The 25,456-nt window shown below is 32.0% G+C and overlaps 3 protein-coding genes across 6 annotated transcripts; 2 read left to right on the top strand and 1 right to left on the bottom strand.

Annotated features, from left to right (window-relative positions):
* Positions 1-15: 15 nt before the first annotated feature.
* LOC111415076 (mesoderm induction early response protein 1) lies at positions 16-8,570 on the bottom strand. Of its 3 annotated transcripts, none has more exons than XM_023046571.2 (4): positions 7,773-8,570; positions 7,640-7,719; positions 1,178-1,558; positions 16-1,125 (listed from the first exon to the last, which is right to left on the bottom strand). In XM_023046571.2, exons 1-4 carry the CDS (start codon positions 8,176-8,178, stop codon positions 859-861), a joined length of 1,134 nt encoding a protein of 377 aa, XP_022902339.1. In that variant the 5' UTR covers positions 8,179-8,570; the 3' UTR covers positions 16-858. The 3 variants fall into 3 exon arrangements, with proteins under 3 accessions (XP_022902339.1, XP_022902359.1, XP_022902348.1); XM_023046591.2 differs by having other exon boundaries at positions 7,649-7,719; XM_023046580.2 differs by having other exon boundaries at positions 7,640-7,716.
* Positions 8,571-12,616: 4,046 nt separating this feature from the next.
* Positions 12,617-13,490, top strand: LOC111414860 (pasiflora 1). Its single transcript, XM_023046315.2, has 3 exons — positions 12,617-12,947; positions 12,999-13,186; positions 13,242-13,490. Exons 1-3 carry the CDS (start codon positions 12,761-12,763, stop codon positions 13,374-13,376), a joined length of 510 nt encoding a protein of 169 aa, XP_022902083.1. The 5' UTR covers positions 12,617-12,760; the 3' UTR covers positions 13,377-13,490.
* A 1,067-nt stretch (positions 13,491-14,557) lies between these two features.
* Positions 14,558-23,727, top strand: LOC111414868 (uncharacterized). 2 transcript variants are annotated; one of them, XM_023046328.2, is made up of 5 exons: positions 14,558-14,847; positions 15,008-16,305; positions 19,664-19,891; positions 22,451-22,816; positions 23,469-23,727. In XM_023046328.2, exons 2-5 carry the CDS (start codon positions 15,035-15,037, stop codon positions 23,632-23,634), a joined length of 2,031 nt encoding a protein of 676 aa, XP_022902096.1. In that variant the 5' UTR covers positions 14,558-14,847; positions 15,008-15,034; the 3' UTR covers positions 23,635-23,727. The 2 variants fall into 2 exon arrangements, with proteins under 2 accessions (XP_022902096.1, XP_071055211.1); XM_071199110.1 differs by lacking the exon at positions 14,558-14,847 and having other exon boundaries at positions 14,953-16,305.
* Positions 23,728-25,456: the final 1,729 nt, after the last annotated feature.

Genomic DNA, 25,456 nt, shown 5'->3' with positions numbered 1-25,456 from the left:
AAAAAACAAAATATCTCCAGAATAATTTTAGAATATTATTGTTAAATACATTTTTTTAAGAATGTCAACTAATCATAGTACAATTTGCCTCGACATGTTGAATGTAAAAAAAATAAAAAATGCAACAAAGATTGGATCAACTTAACAAAGAATACAATCTTATTTTGATCTCTTTGGATATTAATAAACAAAGAGAATAAACAATTTCTTTTTGTACACCATCGTTTTGTGTAAACTATTTTTTTTGTACACTATTGATAAATTAACCACAATAAATATTAAATTATATTTACAACGAAAACAAAAACTGTTTTTCCATGTCAAAAAAAAGAAGAAAAACAGTTTCTTATAATATATAATTAAATTTAATTTGTTTTTTAAGTCACTTACAAAATTCTATATTTACATAAATTCTACATAGATTTAAAAAAATATATGTACACTGTATAAAACAGTTGTTTCTTATTTTTTTCTTACTTTCATTCTCTTCTTATATATATACTTATCTTGTAATACTTTCGAATAAAGAATCTCTAGACAAAACCAGACAAAAATATTTTTCTTTTATATTTACAGGTTTATAATACTAAATAATAAACATAACTTGCACGATTTCTTTTCTAAAGAATTCTTAAATGTTGGTAAAATACACTAGATTTCCTGATTTAATTAAATTTTATTATTGCTTTGATAAACCCATTTTTTTTAATCTACTAAAACCAATAAGGTTCTTACCAACACTTAACACAAAAACAATCGACTAGTAATCAACAGAAAAGTTGTATAATTCAATTTATAATTCAATATTGGAAATAAAGTTTAAGTGTTTCTTAACAACATTGAGAAAATTCTGTTCCGCTATGCGTCTGGAGGCGGTTTATTTACAATAGGGAGATTTTCCGAAGATTTTTTCGTCTCAGTACTATTTACCTGAATATTTGGCGACGAACTTCGATCACGACCATCCTGATCCTCCAAAAATCGGTCCATAAAATCCGTCAGACCCGGATGGAGCGTGTATTTTTTCTTCTCCAAACGGTTTTTATTCGCGAATATATCGTGCCGCTCCGATTTTTTCCATAAATAATAAAATTGCACCAATTCCCCAACAGATCTTGTTCGCACCTATTAAATAAATTAATAATTATTATTTCAATTATATATTTCGTTATTTAACCTTATTTTGTTGTATTAATCGAAAATTTTTTCCATAACACCTAACCCCTGCTTCAAAATTTCTACATTCCTCCTCAGACCACAAACTCATAGTATCCGAATTTGGTATAACATTAATCCTGATACGCCTTAATGCCTCCTCGGTATTATGGCCACACTGTTGCAGCAAATACAGGGCTTGCTCGTCATCGCGAAGTTGGGTGCCCAACGGGATAGGTGACTTACTGGTGTTTCCTTTCCGTAAAAAGTCTTCCACGACGTTTTCTTCCAACAATTTAGGATCCCAAAGAAGCTTGTCTTCGTTCTCGTATGGTAGGGCATCATCGTAGTGACATAACCCTTCTGGTATAATGGCTTGATAGTCACTTCCGACCATAATGGTCTACAAAATTAAATGAAAATCTTGTTTTATTAAACATTTTGGAAATTTACTATCTGTACCAAAAGTCGAGACAAAGTGGGGGGCCTCGACTTTTGGCATGGATAGTAGTTAAAATTAAAATGAAATAAAAATGATGCTGGTATAGTTAAGTTTGTTAATACAGTAAAGCTCGATATAAACATTCTTTTAAAATATGTTCTACAACTGTCCCTATGTTGCAGCGCTGCCAATATCCTCACCGCTTTTTTTTTGTATCTTAATTTTTTTTCCATTTCACTAGAAGTTCCCCATGCTATTATTCGATACGTTGCTATACTATAAAAATAAGCGAAATAAAAGTTTATGGCATCAATAATAAGTATAAGGCAATATATTGAGTAAGCAAGTTTTATTTTTAGATTAGTGATATGATCGCTCCAAGAGAGTTTCTGGATTTAACTTCAAACTATTTGCAATGAACCAATCTTGCTTTTTCTAGTACTGAGACTGTTTTCTGTTCCAGTTTCTGTGGGTCTCTAGATCTATTTATAAAAGACGTATCGTCAGCCATATCAACAACACATTTAGAGCCATATCATTAATGTATGTCAAAAACAAAAGTAGCCCAAGCACAGAACCCTGAGGAACACCAAGAGTACATTCTATTAATTCTACTAATACTGATCCTCTCCAGTGTACTTGTTGTTTTCTGTTCTGGAGATACGATGTAATTAGTTATTAATTTTTGTTATTTCTTCTAAAACTTCAAGAATTGCAGTTATTGTCGATCTCCCGGGTTGAGTAAATTATTTTGGCATGGATACTGCATCAATTTTAATCGGTGAAATTGCAAAATTCGAAAAATAGTCGATTCTTCAAGAAATTAATTTTAAAGCGAATTTTGAAAATTATCAATGAAAATTGCAACATCGAAAATTTTATCAAAACTTCACGAATTGTTTTCTCAAAAACTAAAAGTTATTTTTAAAAACGGGTTGGTTCATTGGAAAGAAGACACTTTTATTAACACTTTGGGAAATTTTCATACTTATATTCCAAATAATGGATTTTATACGAATTTTTAAAACTTAATCGGCGAAAATTGCAAAATTCGATCATTTCGAAAATTTATTTCTCAATAACTAAAAGCGATTTTTCAAAACGGCTTGTTGTATTAAAAAGAGGATACTTTAATTAATAATTGGTGATATTTCCACAAGGATCCTTCAAGAAATTAATTTTATAGCGAATTTTGAAAATATCGATGAATATTGCAACATCGAAAATTTTTTCAAAACTTCAAATATTGTTTTCTCAAAAACTAAAAGTTATTTTTCAAAACGTGTTGGTTCATTGGAAAGAGGACACTTTCAGTAACACTTTGCGAAATTTTCATACTTATATTCCAAATAATGGATTTTATACGAATTTTTAAAACTTAATCGGCGAAAATTGCAAAATTCGATCATTTCGAAAATTTATTTCTCAATAACTAAAAGCGATTTTTCAAAACGGCTTGTTGTATTAAAAAGAGGATACTTTAATTAATAATTGGTGATATTTCCACAAGGATCCTTCAAGAAATTAATTTTATAGCGAATTTTGAAAATATCGATGAATATTGCAACATCGAAAATTTTTTCAAAACTTCAAATATTGTTTTCTCAAAAACTAAAAGTTATTTTTCAAAACGTGTTGGTTCATTGGAAAGAGGACACTTTCAGTAACACTTTGCGAAATTTTCATACTTATATTCCAAATAATGGATTTTATACGAATTTTTAAAACTTAATCGGCGAAAATTGCAAAATTCGATCATTTCGAAAATTTATTTCTCAATAACTAAAAGCGATTTCTCAAAACGGCTTGTTGTATTAAAAAGAGGATACTTTAATTAATAATTGGTAATATTTCCACAAGGATCCTTCAAGAAATTAATTTTATAGCGAATTTTGAAAATTATTGAAAATTTTATCAAAACTTCAAATATTGTTTTCTCAAAAACTAAAAGGTATTTTTCAAACCGGATTGGTTCATTGGAAAGAGAACACTATTATTAACACTTTGGGAAATTTTCATACTAGTATTCCAAGAAATGGATTTTATACGAATTTTTAAAACTTAATCGGCGAAAATTGCAAAATTTGAAAAAATTGTCGATCATTTCAAAAATTTTTTTCTTAAAAACTAAAAGCGATTTTTCAAAACGGCTTGTTGCATTAAAAAGAGGATACTTTAATTAATAATTGGTGATATTTCCACAAGGATCCTTCGAGAAATTAATTTTATAGCGAATTTTGAAAATTATCAATGAAAATTGCAACATCGAAAATTTTATCAAAACTTCAAGAATTGTTTTCTCAAAAACTAAAAGGTATTTTTCAAAACGGGTTGGTTCATTGGAAAGAAGACACTTTTATTAACACTTTGGGAAATTTTCATACTCATATTCCAAGAACTGGATTTTATACGAATTTTTAAAGCTTAATCGACGAAAATTGCTAAATTCGAAAAAATTGATCATTTCAAAAATTTATTTCAGAAAAACTAAAAGTGATTTTTCAAAACTGCTCGTTGCATTAAAAAGAGGATACTTTAATTAATAATTGGTGATATTTCCACAAGGATTCTTCAAGAATTTTGAAAAATATCGATGAAAATTTTAACATCGAAAATTTTATTAAAACTTCAAATACTGTTTTCTCAAAAACTAAATGTTATTTTTCAAAACGGGTTGGTTCATTGGAAAGAAGGCTCTTTTAGTAACACTTTTGGGATATTTTCAACCTCATAGTCCGAGAAATGGATTTTTTAAAACTTAATCGGCGAAAATTGCAAAATTCGAAAAAATTATCGACCATTTCAAAAATTTATTTCTCAAGAACTGAAAGTGATTTTTGGGTCAGTCATCTTGCAAAGAACTCAAAAAAATATATCTGGATAACCTGCAAAAGTAACATGGTATACACGGTGTTTCGGTGACTCGGGGAACAAATTTAACCAGATATACTAGAGTGAAAATGACGACGATTCATGTAAAAAAAAATTAGTAAAAGTCTTCAAATTTCAAAGATACAGGCCATCAAAGATAGGAAATTTTAACACATTTTTCCAAATATCTTAAACACCATTAACAGTAGAACGCTGATTTGGTATAGTATAATCCAATGTAATGTAAAATCGTTAGGTAATTTATGGTTTGGATCGGTCCGCGGGAACCATGCTATACAGGCTGTTCCTAAAGTTTGTTTGCTCAGAACTTTTTTATTCTATCATAACCCTACATTTATTTTTGCAGTTTCTAATAGTAAATTTAGTTTAGAAACTTTTATTACTCTTAGATAATATTGATAAAAATCACCGTTTTCGTGTTAAATGCAAAAATGTTGGGTTCTGATTTCAATAATAGCACAAAAAAATAGTAATCTAAGTTTTTGAACGTTTCCTTTAGTATTTTTTATTACTTGTCTTGTTATTTTATGTACTGTTTTTATTATTCCTGTTAGTGTTGTCGTTTTTTGTTTATTTTTTTTGATTCTTAATTTATTGTTTTTGGATTCTTTTATTAAACCAATTAAGATATTTAAAAATTTGATTTAGCTAAATCTACACTTTTACATGTTGCATACATAATAGTTATGACAGCTCAGTTCGATTTTCACTTGTCATTGCCAATTCAGATTATTTATTTATTCATTTTTTTTGGTGTTATTGAATTCGGAGCCTAACGTTTTTGCATTTAATACGAAAACGGTGGTTTCTATCAATATTCTGTAAGATTGATTTTATACGAGTTTTTAAAACTTAATCGACAAAAATTGCAATATTCGAAAAAATTGTCAATTACTTCAAAAATTTATTTCTTAAGAACTAAAAGTGATTTTTCAAAACGGCTTGTTGCTTTAAAAAGAGGATACTTTAAATAATAATTGGTGATATTTCCACAAGGATCCTTCCAGAAATTAATTTTATAGCGAATTTTGAAAATTGCAACATCGAAAATTTTATCTAAACTTCAAATATTGTTTTGTCAAAAACTAAAAGCTATGTTACAAAACGGGTTGTTTCATTGGAAAGAAGACACTTTTATTAACACTTTGGGAAATTTTCATGCTCATATTCCAAGAACTGGATTTTATACAAGTTTTTAAAAGTTAATCGACGAAAATTACAATATTCGAAAAAATTGTCAATTACTTCAAAAATTTATTTCTTAAGAACTAAAAGTGATTTTTCAAAACGGCTTGTTGCTTTAAAAAGAGGATACTTTAAATAATAATTGGTGATATTTTCACAAGGATCCTTCCAGAAATTAATTTTATAGCGAATTTTGAAAATTGCAACATCGAAAATTTTATCTAAACTTCAAATATTGTTTTGTCAAAAACTAAAAGCTATGTTACAAAACGGGTTGGTTCATTGGAAAGAAGACACTTTTATTAACACTTTGGGAAATTTTCATACTCATATTCCAAGAACTGGATTTTATACGAATTTTTAAAACTTAATCGGCGAAAATTGCAAAATTCGAAAAAATTGTCGATTATTTCAAAAATTTATTTCTCAAGAACTAAAAGTGATTTTTCAAAACGGCTTTTTGCATTAAAAAGAGGATACTTTAGTCAATAATCGAAGGTGATAACAGCGACAGTTCTGTTAGTAATGAATGATGAATTACAAGGGAAGAGCAGAAAACTAGACGAAACTGCAACAAGAGATTTTATAATATCGTATTGGGATTGTTACAATGAGGTTGCTAATGATAAATAAAGTTGTATTCAATGAAAAAAGTCCTATTGGGGTTGAACTTGATTATTATCTGCAGTGTCTAACACCTAAAAGAGAAACTAATTCCTGTGAATGGTGGAGTACTAAGTAATAGGTTTTTAATAACCTGTCAAAGCCGGATATTAGGTAACTATCCGGTATCCGGCCGGTTTTAAAAAATGGCCGGATAGGCCGGATATTAGATATCCGTTCCACCACTACTTTAAAGACAGTTGGATCCGGAGTCGGTATTGGCATTAGTGGACCAATTATAAATTAAATATCTATTGGCAACATTTCATTTGAACTTAAAGTGCTATTTATTATTCCATTATTCGTTGCTTTTTCCAATGAAAACGTGAATAATCAGAATGAATTTGAAACTACCATGTATACTGTGGTTCATGCAATATCACCGTGTCAATTTACAACATTGCAAGGATCATCATTAATTCCACGTCCGCATCCGTCCTTCCACATCGATGTTAGGTCCGTCAACGTTATTTCCCAACATAAGCGTCCATTTTCGAAAGCGCCTGTTAAAAACGAGATTTGATGCGACCTGGAATCCTGGCGACCTCGTATAAAAAAGTTCTGACCAAACAAACTTTCGGAACAGCCTGTATAGCACTGTTCCCGCGTACCGATCCGTGATATTAGTTTACACTGTACCAAATTTCAACGCTTTACCATAAATAGTGTTTAAGATATTTAGAAAAATGTGTTAAAATTTCCTAACTTGGATGGCCTGTATCTTTGCAATTTGAGGACTTTTACTAATTTTTTTTTACATGAATCGTCATCATTTTCACTCTAGTACATGTGGTTACATTTGTTCCCTGAGTCACCAAAACACCCTGTAGAAATCTTGACTCTACAAGAGATAAAATGGACTTAGGAAGTCAATATCACAGAATCTTAGGAGCAATACATGCATATAACATAAGATGAAGTGATATGGTTAATTAATATAATAGTTCAGATGAAATAACATTTTGTTTACATCTTATGATGAAATAGTTACCATCTTGATATCTATTCATGCCCAAATCTTTCCTTTTTCTTTTTGACCTTGCAAAAACGCTTTTTTCTCTCAAGACCATTTTTGTTCTTGGAATCTTTGCTATTTACTTTTTGTATATGATTTTCTCTCTGTTTGTTATATCGAGGTTTTACTGTATTAGTTATTTTGTTATTTATTAACTAGAATACCAATTGATTTAAAAATAAGTCTCTAAAAGAATGATTACAATTACTTTAAACACTTTTAAATCAACTTGTAAACTTGGAGAAAAACGAAACAAAAAATTATTATGACCATGAAAATCAAGTGACCTTATTAACCTTTCTCCAATCATCTTCGTCTGGGCTGTAGTCGTAATCTTCTTCTTCTTCCTCACTAACCCTTGAACCTACTTTAATCAGAAAAAAAATTAAAAGGAGGTTAAAAAATGAATGTTATATTTACATCTTAAAAGCCTTGAAGGATCCTGATCGGTTTCGGGGATTGGTCCATATAACTGAGACAATTTAGATGGTGCCATTGGTGGTTCAATATCCATTTCTTGTTCTTCAATGGTATCCCCTTGCTCGACATCATCTTCAACAGGGCTCTCATTTTCTTGATTTTCACCTTGATAATTATATAAGGCCAATAACTCTTCCAAAGGCATATCACTTTCTTTTTGTAATCGGTTTAACTCAACAGAAGGATCTTCGGATTCGCCAGCAGCTAAAGCTTCTTCCTCGTCTAAAGTTCGTTCGTCGTCGAAATCATTAACAAGCATATCAACCGAAGGATCGAAAAGTTTGTCTTTGCTAGGAGATGAAGACGCCTCCTTGTTTTCATTGTTAACAGTAGCTACGTCTCCCATTTTCTTGGACGATTTACAAAACCCTTGATTTCATAACACATAACACCGATGAAAAACGACCGTGATATATAAATTTAAAACGGTAGGAGAACATTAAAAAAGTCTCTTCGAAACTTTTTGAGGTTAGAACAGCATCAAAACAAACGTAACCGCGAAAATTTGCCTTTACATTCAGTTCGAAATCGAACTAAAAACGATATTGCGTTTGAAAGAAACGATTTGGCTCTTTGATATGGGGTTTCGTCGAATTGATGAATTGAAATTCTTTAGTGTTTAAATCAGAGGCGAAGGGAACTCGAGATTTCTCAAAACACAAACTTTAAGCGTCAATTTACACTGATACGTCACGTCACGTGGAAAAATATGGCGCGTTATCTGTTTTAAAAACCTCCACAATACTTTATTTTTATTATTAATAACAACTTTTTAATTAAAATTCGTTCTATTATATATACTTAATTATCTATCATTAATTTTAATATATAAATACATTTTAATTTATAAAAAAATTTTAACACATTTAATTCACATTTAATATATATATTTTGATGATTAAATTACGATTATAAAATAATGGCGTACTGTATTAATTTAATAAATTAGACGTTTGCGAAAGGTTCTGGACACTGCTTAAGAAGTTAATTAAGTGTAGTTTGCGGTTATGAATATTAGATGTCAGCTCACAGCTTATTTAATATAGTCCATAGTTCAAAATCTAAGGAGAAGTGTATTTAAAAATTGTTTTATTAAACAAATTGAAGACTTGATGGACTTTTTAAAACTTAATCGGCAAAAATTGCAAAATTCGAAAAAATTATCGACCATTTTAAAAATTTATTTCTCAAGAACTGAAAGTGATTTTTGCATCAGAGTCATCTTGCAAAGAACTCAAAAAAAATATATCTGGATAACCTGCAAAAGTAACAACAAGAGATAAAATGGACTTGGGAAGTCAATATCACAGAGTCTTAGGAGCAATACATGCCATCACATGATGTCGTATAACATAAGATGAAGTGATATGGTTAATTAATATAATAGTTCAGATGAAATAACATTTTGTTTACATCTTATGATGAAATAGTTACCATCTTGATATCTATTCATGCCCAAATCTTTCCTTTCTGAGATTTCTTTTTCTTTTTGACTTTGCAAAAACGCTTTTTTCTCTCAAGAACATTTTTGTTCTTGGAATCTTTGCTATTTACTTTTGGTACATGATTTTCTCTCTGGTTGTTATATCGATGTTTTACTGTATTAATTATTTTGTTATTTATTAACTAGAATACCAATTAATTTAAAAATAAGTTTCTAAAAGATTATATATACTTAATTATCTATCATTAATTTTAATATATAAATACATTTTAATTTATAAAAAAATTTTAACACATTTAATTCACATTTAATATATATGTTTTGATGATTAAATTACGATTATAAAATAATGGCGTACTGTATTAATTTAATAAATTAGACGTTTGCGAAAGGTTCTGGACACTGCTTAAGAAGTTAATTAAGTGTAGTTTGCGGTTATGAATATTAGATGTCAGCTCACAGCTTATTTGATACAGTCCATAGTTCAAAATCTAAAGGGAAGTGTATTTAAAAAATTCTTTTATTAAACAAATTGAGGACCTTGAATAATGAGTCAGCTCCATTTTAATAAATTGTTCAGGAGGCATAAAACAATACCCTAAGTCTTTTGCAATCAGTTTTTTTTTATTACGTATATTCACCTTTCCAAAGGAACACCTCGCTTCTGCTTGCTCAAAAATAAATGCAGATCTGAACGCTATTTTAGATTGCTCCACTAACTCTCAATGCCACTAAATCTAAGGTAGTCATCTTTGGTAACTTGGACTCTGATAGTGTCGGTATATTTTTGGGTGGAGAGAGGCTGGTAGTGTACCCTGAGTCAAAAAATCTGGGAGTGCTTGTCGACAGCAATCTGCGATTCAGAAGTCTTAGCAGTGTTAGATGCCTCTATCAACACCGACACATTTTAAATATAATTACAAAGAAACGTTTGTGCGAAACACTTGTTCTGTCAAATTTTGTGCATTGTGCTGCCATGTATGGTCCATGTTTAACTGGGTATGAACTTCATCGTATTCAAAGGGTTCAAAATAGCTGTCTTCGTTTTATGTATGGCGTTCGTAAGCGTGAAAATATTAGTCACACATTGGTTACTGCAAAATGGTTAAATATCAGAAACAAATTCAAACATCAGTTCTTGTGCACAAGTTGATTACTACGGGGACTCCACCTTACTTATATAATAAAATCACCTATAGGACCGATGTTCATAACTTGAATCTTAGACACAAAAATACTATCGCCGTTCCTGCTCACAGGAAAGCTCTTTTTAGGCGCTCTTTTTCATATAATGTGGCCAAAGAGTATAATTCCTGTCCTCCTGAATTTAAAAATAAAAGTCTATCCGTTTTTAAAGTTAACTTGCGTAACACCTTGTTTCGGCTTCAGATAGGTCAACATAATCCTTATGCTGCCTCAGTGCTCTGACATTGGGTTGTTATCTATTTATTGGTTATATAGGGAATCATTTGAATTGATTAATTTAATTGCGGAAAACAATTTGTATAATTATTAGTATTAGTATATGTAATTATTAGTCGTTCTCAACTCTAGGTTGAGTTGAACAGATGGCTTCCATCGCGATGGATGCCAATCTGGACTCCGCCTATTGCCCGCAGATTGTAATTAGTTTCACATATAGAATGAATTTTTCATTTATTTTTTTTTTTTCTTTATATTATTGTTTAACTTTTTTATGTTGGTTGTTGCGGTCAATAAAGTACTATTATTATTATTATTCTAACTTTCGAGTTAAGCCCTGCGTCTTTTGAAAAAATGTTTGATGTTTCGGATGCCATCTTGCATCGATGAGTCTCAGCATTCTTTGGAAGTAATGTCCGTTTCTTGCTAGCATTTGGTTTTGTCAAACTCTATGATGTCGTATGTTCGTATGCCTCCTTTTAATGGAAGACCGTTTTGTATTTTGCTGACCATACAGTATCGCACCACGATATCACTCTTCTTCAGACACCTTGCAATTCGCTCCGTCACAGCTGAAACATATGGAAGGCAGATAAAACAGGCTGGTGTCGTACTTATCGAGTCATCCTTCTGTTTACCACGCAAACAGAGTGCATTTTCTAGGAATCTTTCTTCTTTCCCCAGGTTCTCTTTATCACATATCTTCTCTACTCGTTGGAATAAGGCTTGAATCACGGACCTCTTCTGTTGTGGGTGGTGGTGGGATGAAGCCTGCAGGTACCTATTCGTATGCGTCTTCCTAGTGACTAACACATCCAGGAATGATAAAAATTCCTGGAGTTGCTCTTTTCCAAGTTCCAGATCACGAAAGTGTCATCGACGTAACGGAGCCATAGTTTCGGTTTCCACGGACTCTTCTTTAATGCTTCCTCTTCAAAGATCTCCATGTAAAAATTAGTCCTGGAGTATCTAGAATACTTTTAACTTCATACTCCTGATTGATTCTACAAAATTTGAGGAAACAGAATCTTGGCAAGGTGTTTCGTTAGCTGATTATTATGATACTGACAATAGGACGTGGTGGGACCTCTGGGTTATGGTATATTCCTGTACAAATAAGATTCAAAGTTGCTCGCTGGGATTCCGTTGGGTATTTTTTATTTTCTTATAGGTGGCTGAGTCCAAAAGGCTCGTCATCTTCACGGTCGCATTTTAGCATTGATTATACTACTCAATCGACTTTCGCAATTGTAATAAACACACTTATTTTCCGACATCGTACAAATTAAAATATTATATTTACGTTTTCTTTTTTTGTGGTACTGATAATAATGACGTTAATGAATACGGCACACTTGTAATAAAATGATACTTGTTCTCAGTCAACTGTTTCCGTAGAAACTGGTGGAAACAACCTATCAGTTATCTTGGGATTTCCCCAAGTACTTAACTTAAAACCAGATAGAACAGCTCTTAAAATTGTTCAAAGTATTGAAAAAATTTCTCTAAAAATTTTATTTATTAATTAAAAAAAAAATACTAAACAATTTTTATTATTAGTACAAAAAAATGTAAGAGGGGGAATATAAATGAAAAATAGTGCTGCCATCTCTTAATCAAATCCATTATTATTAGAAAATCGCCCCCATAGCGGACAAATCCAAAAATAACACTTTACGCGTTACTAACTTTTACGTCATTATTATCCCTAAATTAATGCGTACAGGTTGAGAATCACCCTGTATAGGCAACCAAAGCAACAATATAAATTATACTCCATCTAAAATTGAACTGGATAGTTAATTAATTAATTAAAATTAATATAGACTTGATTACTAAATAATTTCAGTTTATATCTCAATATGTTATGAAAAATATATCTTACAAATAAAAATAAAAACCTAATTTACCGACATAGAATGTTTTCATTGTTGACAGTTCGATGACAAACACCGCCCAAAAACTTAAATGTACGCTATAAACGTGGGTGTGCCTAATTAACTCTAACATTTAATATTTCATGACTCAAAAAGCACTTTTACGTTTGAGTTAAACGATAAACATGGTACTCTTGCAAGGATTTTGGTCACCATGCATTTGGACGGAAGATATTGTGAAGGGCTCAAGATACATAGCATTTTACGTTTCCGCAATGAGCTTCGTCTTAATAACTTTTATCATTTTTGATATGACCGGTGGTGACTCCACTCAACTTTACAACCCATTATTCGAAGCGGATGTTCGTTTGTGTAAGTTGAAAAAATTAATTCCAAAACATCTTAATAAGTCTCCTTTTTTAGCCATGCAAGTAATTGGGACACTTTTCATACTCTTTTTGCTCCTATTAATCGGGTTTTCTTATTTATTAACTGTTGGGATGAACCGGATGAATAGAGGATTGATGATTCCTTTCTTATCAAGTTTTGGGACGTGTATTATGTTTCAGTTTATTTTTGGGTTGTGGTTGTTGGGTGGATATTATATCTATGTAAGTGATTTAATCAGATTTGTGGAGAAAGAATTATATCATTTTTTGGTTTCAGCTTCAAGTTGTGTTGTATACTTTGATAATATGGTCTTGGATGGCTTATAATATATATTGTTGGCTGGTCGTTTACACCCAGTATAAAATTTTTGAGAAAATCCAATCTCCAAATATTGAATTATTAATTCCTTAAGTTGTTTTTTTTTTTTAATGGGAATCCGTCCAAAATTGATTTGTATTGTAATAAAGATCTGATTTTTTTGATATACAAATATATTTTTGTAATAAATAAAAATTAATTTTAGAATTTGTTTTTATTTTTGAGTTTATTAAAATCAATATGGCCGTGTGTAACCATGGAAACGGCCGCTATACAGGGCGCCATTATTGCGAGGAAGATGTAACCTTATTTGACTTTTTTCTTAATAATTCATCTTTTTATTGAATTATTGATTTTTGTTTTTACGAAAAATGGTGAAAAATTTTAATCGATTAATTTGAATTATTATTTAATTAAGGTTGATGTAATATGAGGTTAAGATGGTTGTGGATTATAAAAATTATGCGTATCTACGAGACGGCATAACCTGTTAAACCGGTTTTCAAACAATAATATCTTGGGTAAAAAACCGTCTTTTAGCGAAACCAATCAAGATTAACCTATTTTCTATAATTAGAGTTTTTTAACATATACAGGGTGTACCTGTATTATAATCGATCTAATTAAAAGTGGGATTGAATCGCTTTAATTCGGGTGACAGTTGGTTGCGCACCTTTTCGTACTTTCGCATCGATCTGCGCATATTGACGTTTATTACGTAAATGATTTATTTGATTTTGTCGGTTAATTTGTTTATGAAGGTGTTGAGGAGTGACATTTGAATGGGTTGACAGTTGTTCGCGCAGATTTCGGTGGCGAAATAGCATCGATCTGCGCATATTCCGATAATAACCTATTGTATCGTGGTATATTTCAAGTTCTTCCTCTTATTATTGGTTCGTTGGAATGCGGGTTGTTTTTGACATAAGTAATTTGGGGAAATGAAATGAATGGAGTGTAAAGGGAGTGAGGAAATGAGTGCGTGGTGAGAAAGTAAGTAAGCGCGGTTTCGGTAGTAAATAGGAACATCCTTGAAAATAAGATTTAAGTGTTACGGATGTAGACCTTGGAAAATCTGTACCTACTCTCCACCGAAGACACCGTGACGTCACGGATGTATATGTCGTCAGAAGTGTGGACGATAACGGGATTGGCCGATATGGTGGAACGGTGGCCATTTTGTAAACTAAAAATATATCAAAATCCTTACTGTTATAGCGACACCTATCGCAGAGGCTAGGAAAGCATTTACCAGTAAGGTTTTTAGGAGTGCTGTAGATGTATAGACCGTCTTGGCCGTGTGGCGGTGTCATGTAATAACGCGATATTTACCAGAAACAGTATTCGAAAATGTAGTTAGTGTGAATCGCAGTCGAGTCGTGTGAGTTTCCCGGACAGGTTCGAGTGGAAATAGCGCGTTTTAACGGTCGATTTGTACGGTAAATATCGGTGCGAAACCGACGTTCCCACTGACCATCGCCTATGGCTGCTAAAACTTGAGATCTGTGGAAAATAATATAACCTCATTTTTACAAACCGAAACCCAAACGAGAAACCATCCGCAGTAAGTCTCTCCCCATCGACATTAACGCTTTTTAAACGATTAATTTTTCGTTATTGGTAAAAGTAAATTTTGTTCGTACGTAAACAAACGAACCAACCAACCAAACAAAACCAAACAAAATTTTAAAATGTTATTGAATTGTTTTATTAAATAATTTAAGGAAGAGGAGCTCGGAAAAACCTGAAAGATGAGTGGAAACTCAGTAAAACAGGAATTGTACGATGATTCGGAAATCGCGGAGCTCGCCTCCAAGATCTATGAGGCGAATAAGGCGAAGATGAATTCGGCGGCCCAGAGGCAGAACAACCGTCCTACAACCGGGGGGCAATCGAATCTCCTCAACTTCCTAACAAGAACCAACGGATCCGGAAAACTTAAGCCAGACACACCGCCGGCCAACGGCGAAGCAAGCAAATCCAACATAGACGAGAGATCCCAAAAAGGTCAGTTTGGATGGACGGTCCTCGGTAAGAATAACGTCCCGTACATATTCCGCGGAGAGGACAAATACTGTGCTGTGAAAATGGTGGAAGTGAAGGTTTTAAATAAGTATTTATGCTTCCTCCATCAAGATATTTACAATTGTACGTGTATTAGGAGTTATTATATTACGGAGGCTGAAAGTCGGTTACTTAACGAAATAAACTTTGTACACTGTGACACGCAATTCGGTCCGGACCAGTATAGTACCAGAGACTTAATCGTGCGATTACACGACGCCGTTGAGTTTTACAAGTTCTTAGACGCTTGCTACACTAAATTACTTAATGGTTCGTCGAATCCATTAGATCGGTGCGGGTTCATTCGAATCAATAAAGAATCAGTGGTACCCTACACGGTATACACCGGTGAAAAATATGTGCCACTATTTTATTTCGAAGGCGAGACTGATAATCTTAAGTTAAAAGCCAACAAACTTGAAGGTTGGGACCTTTCCTATTTAAAATTTTGTTGTAAAGTCCAAGGGATCAGAAACGAATTGTTTGCGCACGATTCTTGCTCCGTTATTAGTTTAAACGATATTAAAAATTACTTCCCACCAGGAACGCTTTTTGAGGATTATTGGCCTAATAAAATGGTCGATTCTCAACTTTTAATTAACGGTAAATCACAAACATCCATGGGACAATGGACGAGGCAACCCGCCGCTCCTCCAGTGACAACAATCCACCCGGCTCCATCTCCAAAAGCAACCCAATCGAAACCGGTTAACAACAATAACCACATCCATCAACCCGGTGCTTACCAAAACACCGGCTTTTACACCATTGCTAACACCCACGTGTACCCCAACCAACAACAACCCCTCCCGGGGCAAAGAACACCAAACACGGCTGTACGATCGAGTTACGGAAACGGGGGTGGCACGGCGGCCCCCAGCACCAGACAAGCCAGGCCGTATTACACCAATATGCCACAAGCACCACCACCACCACCTTTAATCCGAACGGGACAACCGTAAGTTTCAACGTTCTTGTTAAAATACCTTAATTTAAACTCAAATACAATTCCAGATTATTTTAACACTTTGAATCCAGCGAATCTTCCAACATCATCTGTGAGATCTAATCTACAATTTTATTTTTCAGAAGTTTAATTTAACTCTAAAACCAAAAGAATTCATTAAGGGGGGAGATACATTTTTTTTTTTCATTAAGATGCCTTACTATATTCACTATATCCAAAACATATTACAAATTGTATTAGAAAAGGTGTTTCGCTTTGGACGTGCTAGACTTACTTGGAAATAGATTTAAATTGTTCCTAACGAAACGACTCAAATTACAAAAATGTATATGTATAACGAATTTCAGGATATTGTGTGCAAGAGTTGTAAAAATGTGGTTTTGAGGAATAGTTTTCGACGTATTTTTTGGCTTTCTTACTAATAACAATATTTATATTGTTATAATTATTATTATTATATCATAAAAAATACTTAGGGCTGTAAAACTGTGAATTCAGCAAATTTTCATATTTTTCTCCATATTTATGGATCTGACAGCAAAAGCAATATTGTTAAAAATGAAATTTGCTACAACTTTTGTTCTAAAAGTTTTTTTGTAGTATGCTTCGATTCCCAACTATTCTTGATATAAGAAATAATCTCATAAACTTCAAGTAGGGTAGACTTGGTGTCACGCTCCGAATCCCGAGTGATACCATTTACAAATCGTAAAACGACGAATTCAGCAAATGTTCATATTTTTGTATTTTTCTCGATATTTATGCATCTGAGAGTAATAGTGAAAGAAAGCAATATTGTTAAGAATGAAATTTGGTGCAATTTTTGTTCTAAAAGTTTTGTTGTAGCATGCTTCGAATCCCGACTGTTCTTGATATAAGAAATAATCTCGGCCGACTTCGAAGACGTCGGCCGCCCCAAATATCTTGAATAACTCTTAGGGCGGCCGACGTCTTCGAAGTCGGCCGAGATTATTTCTTCCATAGCATTCAAGTAGATAGATTTAGATTCACGCTCGAATCCAGAGTGATACCATTAACAACTTGTAAAGCTGTGAATTCAGCAAATTTTCATATTTTTCTTCATATTTATACATCTGAGAGTAATAGTTAAAGACAGCAATATTGTTAAGAATGAAATTTGGTGCAATTTTTGTTCTAAAAGTTTTGTTGTAGCATGCTTCGAATCCCGACTGTTCTTGATATAAGAAATAATCTCGGCCGACTTCGAAGACGTCGGCCGCCCCAAGTATCTTGAATAATAACACTTAGTATTGTTCGTGATGGAGCATGATCTTCGCCTGCAACCCAACCTAAGTATCAAGTACAAAACGTAGGTTGGGTTGGGTTGAGAAATAATCTCAGCCAAACAGAACCCAACCCAAGTATCTTGAATAACACTTAGGGCGGCCGACGTCTTCGAAGTCGGCCGAGATTATTTTTTCCATAGCATTCCATAGCAGATAGATTTAGTTTCACGCTCGAATCCAGAGTGATACCATTAACAACTTGTAAAGCTGTGAATTCAGCAAATTTTCATATTTTTCTTCATATTTATACATCTGAGAGTAATAGTTAAAGAGAGCAATATTGTTAAGAATGAAATTTGGTGCAATTTTTGTTCTAAAAGTTTTGTTATAGCATGCTTCGAATCCCGACTGTTCTTGATATAAGGAATAATCTCGGCCGACTTCGAAGACGTCGGCCGCCCCAAGTATCTTGAATAATAACACTTAGTATTGTTCGTGATGGAGCATGATCTTCGCCTGCAACCCAACCTAAGTATCAAGTACAAAACGTAGATTGGGTTGGGTTGAGAAATAATCTCAGCCAAACAGAACCCAACCCAAGTATCTTGAATAACACTTAGGGCGGCCGACGTCTTCGAAGTCGGCCGAGATTATTTCTTCCATAGCATTCAAGTAGATAGATTTAGATTCACGCTCGAATCCAGAGTGATACTATTAACAACTTGTAAAACTGTGAATTCAGCAAATTTTCATATTTTTCTCTATATTTATGCATCTGAGAGCAATAGTGAAAGAGAGCAATATTGTTAAGAATGAAATTTCGTACAACTTTTGTCCTAAAAGATTTTTTGTAGTATGCTTCGATTCCCAACTATTCTTGATATAAGTGTCATGAACAATACTTAAGGCGGCCGATGTCTTCGAAGTCGGCCGAGATTATTTCTATCATAAACTTCAAGCAGGGTAGACTTTGTGTCCGAATCTCGAATACCATTAACAACTTACGAATTCAGCAAATTTTCATATTTCCGTATTTTTCTCGATATTTATACATTTTAGAGCAAGAGTGAAAGAGAGCAATATTGTTAAGAATGAAATTTGCTACAACTTTTGTTCTAAAAGTTTTTTTGTAGAATGCTCCGAATCAGAGTGTTTTCTCATGAAAAACAATACTTAATTCGTGATACTTATTATTATTCGTGATTATTTTTCTACGCCCCCCTAGGGAGGCGCGCCCTGGTTGAGAAATCCTGTTCTATGTAAACCTAAGAACTTTGAACAAAGAAAATTTTTAAAAATTATTAGTGGTAGAGTGCCCTCCACATTACACCGGAAGTTAGAATTACTTAGAATTTCGTTAATGTATTCCCCCCTTAACCAAAAGTTATTAATTTAAGAATTAAATTAAATATTGGGTTCAAAGTGTTAATTCACCTAGAAATCTTTCTTATCAAATGCCGTATTATTTTGTTTAATATAAAAGCAAGATCTTTCAGATGTAATTTAAGATTTAATTCTTATCTTGTAAAACTAGACTTAATTTTCCTATTTAAGCGTTTCTATTTCACCCCAACAATTTTTTCTTTTGTAATTTGATTTATTTAATTAGCAGTGCAAATAGGTGATTTCTGAATTTCTTTAAAAACGAATTCCTTGTTTATCGCTTTTAAGAAGTAACAAAACATTTTCTTAGATTTACTCATAATTTAATCAGTTTCCGTAAATTTTTTAGCAAATTTGAAACAAATTTCCGACTGGGTTATTCATCGTGAATAATTTTTTGGAATAATAGGAATATATCTCACCTTTTATCAGGCCCAAAAATGTTAATTTGTTTCCCTGTAAATATAGAGTTATTGGAAATGAAAATAATCGGTAGTAAAAATTTAATTTTTGATTACATATAATCGAATTTTTTGTTATAAAATACAGTGCCAATTGTTCGATCATGTTACGTAATGAAATTTAAGTTTCTGATAAGGAAGGCATCTAATAATAAACCTTAATTGTTATATGATATTTATGAAGAGTATTATTTTTATACTTCTGAGAAATTTAAGACTTTGATTGAGAAAAAATCATTAAAAGAATTTTTATTTTAGAGCACCTTTGGGCTACACGACCGCTCAAACCACGGTTGCGGGAAATTATTTAATGTTGGGCGATACCAATGTGGATCAAACGGGTTACCGTCAGGGTTCACCCCAACTATCCAAGTATCCAAGTGCAATGCCGCAGGTTACGAGTCATATAAACGGTGGAATGAGGTTTCCAACGACAGCTCAAAACCATTATTCGACAAGTGACGTTGTGGATTTAAGTTCGCAGGCGTAAGTAATTAAAGCAATTTAAAAATTAACGTCTAAATTTTATGATTTTGTATCATAAAACTTTTTTAATCAATCTAAAAAGCATTTCACTTTAACCCATCTTTAATGATTCACTATCACAAATTTTACTGTTTTCATTTCAAAATAACCTCTAACTAAAAATTAAAAAGCTTTTAATTCACCAAATTTGTGATTAACCCGACTTCGTTTAACCGATTTGTTTTTTTTTACAGTTGCTTTTGTAATCAAATATTTGTTGAACTTTGAGATATGTTGGGGTTTTAAGCTCCGCCCAGTTCGAAAGTGAGGAGCCTCCGATTCATGTAGTGTACTTAAAATTCAAAGAACCTCCATTTATCGACCGAAATGGGTCACCTTGAAAGTTGATATCTCGAATTCCACGAATGGTTCTTAAAAAATTTTTGATTTTCTTATCATTTTTGTTCTTTTCTTTCTTCATTACGATAATGGAAATCAAAAACAGGATTCTTGGGATCTCTATCATGAAAGAATCTTGAGGGAGAACACATTTATCATAAAAATGACTTTATAATAGGATTTAATTGCTTTGAATTAAGTTAGCATGGAGAAAATATGGTTTTATCTAATTAAGCCGAAGTCGCTTGCGGCCGAAGCCCCGGAATTAATACTATATTAATCAAAACCTAGTCAACACATAAGATTGGATTGGGTCAAGTTAGCAAGGAGAAACTATAATTTCATCTAATTAAGCCGAGGTCGCTTGCGGCCGAGGTCCTGGAATTAATACTATATTGACCAAAACCTAGTCGACACATTGGATTGGCAAACTATTTAACATATACTGTGACGCCTTGGCCTTAGCGATCTTAATATTTTGCTGTGCCTCAGCTGCAAAAATCTTGGTTAAACTCAGAACAGAGAATGTAGGATTTTGATGGAATAAGTATCCTGCAATATGTGTTGACTAATTTAATATTAATGTGATATCTTAGCTAAGCTAGGGGGAAAATCTATGAGATTATCTATTTAAGCCGAGGTCGCTTGCGGGCGAGGCGCTACAATTATTTGATATATGGTTTTTCTATTGATTTCGGTCAGTTATAAATTTATAATATAGTGCCATCATATATTTGGCTCTATATAGTCATCATCATGCTTGGCTCTACAGCTCGTTGTGAACCTTGGCCTGCCTTAATAGTTCCTTCTAAGCTTACTTTCTTCTATCTCACGCCTGTTGTCTCCAATACCTGACCTACATTCTCTCTTATCGTCCACAAATCGTCTCTTCGACCTCCCAACCGATCTTTTACCCACAAATCCACGGCGATTAAAAATAATTGTAGTGATACTTTTTATGTCTATCTCTGATAAATTTAACTATAGATACAACTCGAAGTTGTAACGCCGACGGTCGCATTAAAGTATTGGATGAACTTTCTGTATTGAGATCTGCGTTGACTTGTTGAATATTGTTCTTGCATCTCTTACTACCTTTTCCAGGGCAATGTTAAAAAGCACACATCTCTCATCTCCCTGTCGTAGACCTCGTGGTTTTCAAATGTTATCAATAAATCTTGTATTCTCACTTTACAGGAAATCTTCCTGAGAGTAAAACGTATCGTAAAATTTATAAAATGTTTGGTTTGGAATTCCTGAGATTTAGGTAAATTCTAAATTACTCCATACAAGGATGAATTGTAATTATAAAAATATTGAAGAAAAAGAATTAATCCATAAATGCACAATTACACATTATTGTTAGTTATAAAAGCAGTTTTGGCTTAAATTCAACGTAATACAATAAAGATCTATGTTAAATTTAACACATCTGTAATTATATTCATTTTTTTTTAAAACCTCTATCATCTTTGCTCCCAGGGCAGCAAACATAATCTCAAAACAGTTAATATATTTCGTTTTATCATCAAAATCTGGTATTCTAACTTCAATATTTGGTTCTAAATATTCAAGTGGCTTTAGAATATGGAAAAATTTTATTTTCAACAAACTTCACATTCTACATTTACAGGTTTTCTTCTTTTTTTGTATTTTTTTTTCTATTAAATTTGTGGTGAATTGCAATGAATACATATTGCTTTAATGTTATTGATGGCACAAGACGTCGACGTATTTTCTAACACCCCAGAGGTGGGGATAACTCAAATCCCACTCGGCGTGGCTTCACTCAATTTTCTTTCATATCGAAATAATAAGACATGCTCTATATTGTGAATATATCAAAATATTTTTTTGGCCGATAATTTTTAAAAACTTTGAAATGGATTTTGATTCACAAAGAATGTTTTAGCTTTAAAGTTATGAATTCGTTTGAGACTTATTAATGTTGTGTTGACGGTAAAATCTAAGATTAGCTTAGTGGCTAAGCCCTGAAGAAATTGCGACTAAAAGAACGGTATATTGGCATGATAAGTTAGTGCATTTTCATTTGTCCTTGATCCTATTCCTGGAATACGTGCTTTTCGGAAAATTTTCTCGGGATTGAATAAAACTTTTCTTTTGAGTTTAAATATAAATTTAATGTTATTTTTGTATTAATTTAATTTTATTTCTTTTTAGGAACAACAATCAAAATCATACAATAGTAAATCAACAACCGGCACATCAGCAATCCGTACACCAACCGCCACACAGTACGTCTGCGTTACAAGAGGAAAGATCCAGTATGACGAACGGAAGGGTGAACATGGGTTACCGCAAAACGTTGCCGGCTCACGAAGCTAACACAGTCGGGTTTCCTTACAAAATGCGAAAAGCACTTTTGGAGGAAAAAATGATTCAGTGCATTAACTATGAGCCATACAACTTTTCGGATCTGTTAGTGACATTAAACGAGTTGGCCATGAATTTTTTTAATAACGTTCCAGTGCAATCTCTGCATCAAGCGATGCAAGCTTTAGGAATTAAGATTTTTAAAGGAAATACGTAAGTAACAATTTCAATTAATAAATTGGAAAGGAAAGGTGAATTTTTGAGTTTGTTTGGCTTCTTATTTTGCAATTTAAATTTACCCCACTTTTAATTTCATTGTATTTATTACAGATAGATTGATTTTATTATGTATTAATATCTTAATTAAATTTTTCATGTGGACAAGAAACATCCTTTTTTACGAAATACTGATTGAGCTTTAGGTGGATCCAAATTGATTATCTGTCTCGCATCTTTTCTTATTATCTCACAAGAATAAATTAATTGGGTTTGTAATACGTTTTTATAACTCAAATGAGTTGAAAAATTTTCGAAATATACTCTATTCCCTAATAATCACTATGGCGTTGAGTTGCTTCTTGAAGCAAAGTGTACCAACCTCGAAAGACGAAGAATAAAGTATAACAAAGTCATCCAGATCGTTACTAATTAAATCTGTTTGCTTAGTTTTTGCGTTTCGAGCTTATTTCTGGCTGTGTTTGGAGTTTTATGGTATGTTTTTTTTATGGATTCTGTCGCTTTTTCTCCCTTGGCCAGTAGGTATTTGTTCCTCAATGTTTTGAAGTGTTTTTTTATTTGTAAATAAAAATTAAATTAATAAAATAGACACAAAAAGTTGTTGTATTGAAATGAATATTTCTTTTAGCTCTCAAATGCGGGTGTTATTGGAAAATGGTAAATGTCAAAACCTCCATGAAATAGTAACGATGGTTCAGCTTCGAGACGTGATAGACTACATGCCACAATTAAAATACATCTTGATGGGTCCTTTCTGTCAGAACGTGGCGGCGAAACGCGGTCAGCTCAGCTAGGATTGGGCTTCAATGTGGGGTTATAACCTATACACTACTTAGTGAACGGCCCCACACGTCAGGTTGTAACGAATAATAAACTGTAATGAGAAGAAAAAAATGAAAAACAGGTCGTTTATTGATTATTTGTGTTCCTATGCGCGTTTCGGAAATGAAACAAAAATTAATTAATTAACACTTCCGGCGCGCACTCTACTACTATTTACCGTTACCCCGGGAACTTTGAAACGTGTAGCGAAGTGGATTTCGTGTTTCGACATGTTTCAACGTGTTTCTGTTGCGATAAAAAATGAGAAAAAAACATAAATAAAAATAATGATAAAAAAAGCGGCGAATTGGAGAATTTTTTTATAATAATAATATAAATTTTACATAAGATACTGTAGAATGGATTGTATATATAATTATTCTATTATTCTACTATATCGTAATAAGATTCCGGACAGATATTTTTATAATTTTCACTAAAACTTGAATGTTTTTTTTACTTTTTACTTTTCTAACTTGTTGACGCTCTAGTCATTTAGTGTAAAAAACAAAAGAATAAATAAATAATCAAAGCCTTATTAATTACGACAAATTCTCCATGGTTTTCCGTTTTAGTAAAATACTTTTTATATTTCTTTCAGAAAACATAAGCAAAATGTTGTTTTTTTTCTTTCACTATTATTGATTTTGTCTTTGACATAAAAACTGAGAATCCTTTATTGTTTTTAGAATCATTATATTATTAATTCGTATTTTTTTAGATACAATAGATATCGCTTATAACGTCCAGTTACAATCAGTCGAGATGAGGTTGTTTTTTCTTTCAGAATTAATTAATTAATTGATATATAGGTTTTTTTCGACAGTTCTAAAAACGTGAATCCTCGAACTAAACTTAATTAAATCTGCTTAATTTAATTGTTTACTTCCTGAATTTTTTATTGCGGATAGAACTGCCGAAATAAATAAATAACGAGTAGTAGTAACGATAAAATCATTCCCAACCTATTTATAAGTGATTTCTACTGTATTACGTAATATGCTAAACTTAATTAAAATTCGGTTTCATTTAAATACTTTTCATTTTATTCGTTATTTAATCATTTTATCTTCTGTTGAAAAAGAAAGAAAAAGAAATAAAAAAAAAGAAAAAAAGAAGGCAGTGTTGGCTACAAAGTAGCTTCTGTATATAAATATTGTAAATTGTATGTAAAACTAAAAATCGAGACAAAATAAGTAAATAAGATGCGAATCAAAGTTTTTTGATTAGAGATTGTTTTATTTTATCTACAGTGTCAAAAATAAAATAAAAAAGAGAAAAGGAAAAGTGTAGCTTTTAGATATTTCAAGACGAAGAAAAAGAAGAAAACGCCCCCTACCCTAAAACCATTATTGTATTGTTATTATTCTTAACTGTTGTTTTGTGATAAAATGAAGATGAATGATGCAATACAAATCGCTTATCATGGATTTTAATTTAATTTTTTTTTGTTAATTAAAAGCGGATCATTATAAGTGAAAATTATAAGCAAAAAACATAGCGAATTATTTAAATATCTGTCCATTAATACAAAAATATTGCAATATTTTCGTTTATTTTTTTATTATTTTTATTTTTTCAAGTTGGTTTTTTTTGTATTTATTTTTGTAAATAGATAAATATGTTTAAGTTATAGAGAAAAAACAGGGTAGGGGACAAAAAAAGTAGCAATTTTCAAAATTACTTAAAAAGAATACATCTTTCTTGTTTCAAGATAAATATGTAACAATATTTTTCGGTATTAGTTTTTATATATTAAAAAATATTGTCATCTATTTATACCTAAAAAATATC

The sequence above is a fragment of the Onthophagus taurus genome, chromosome 8, assembly GCF_036711975.1.
Source record: "Onthophagus taurus isolate NC chromosome 8, IU_Otau_3.0, whole genome shotgun sequence".
Classification (NCBI taxonomy): domain Eukaryota; kingdom Metazoa; phylum Arthropoda; class Insecta; order Coleoptera; family Scarabaeidae; genus Onthophagus; species Onthophagus taurus.
Note: the sequence above shows the minus strand (reverse complement) of the source record. Positions and strands in the feature narration are given on the sequence as shown.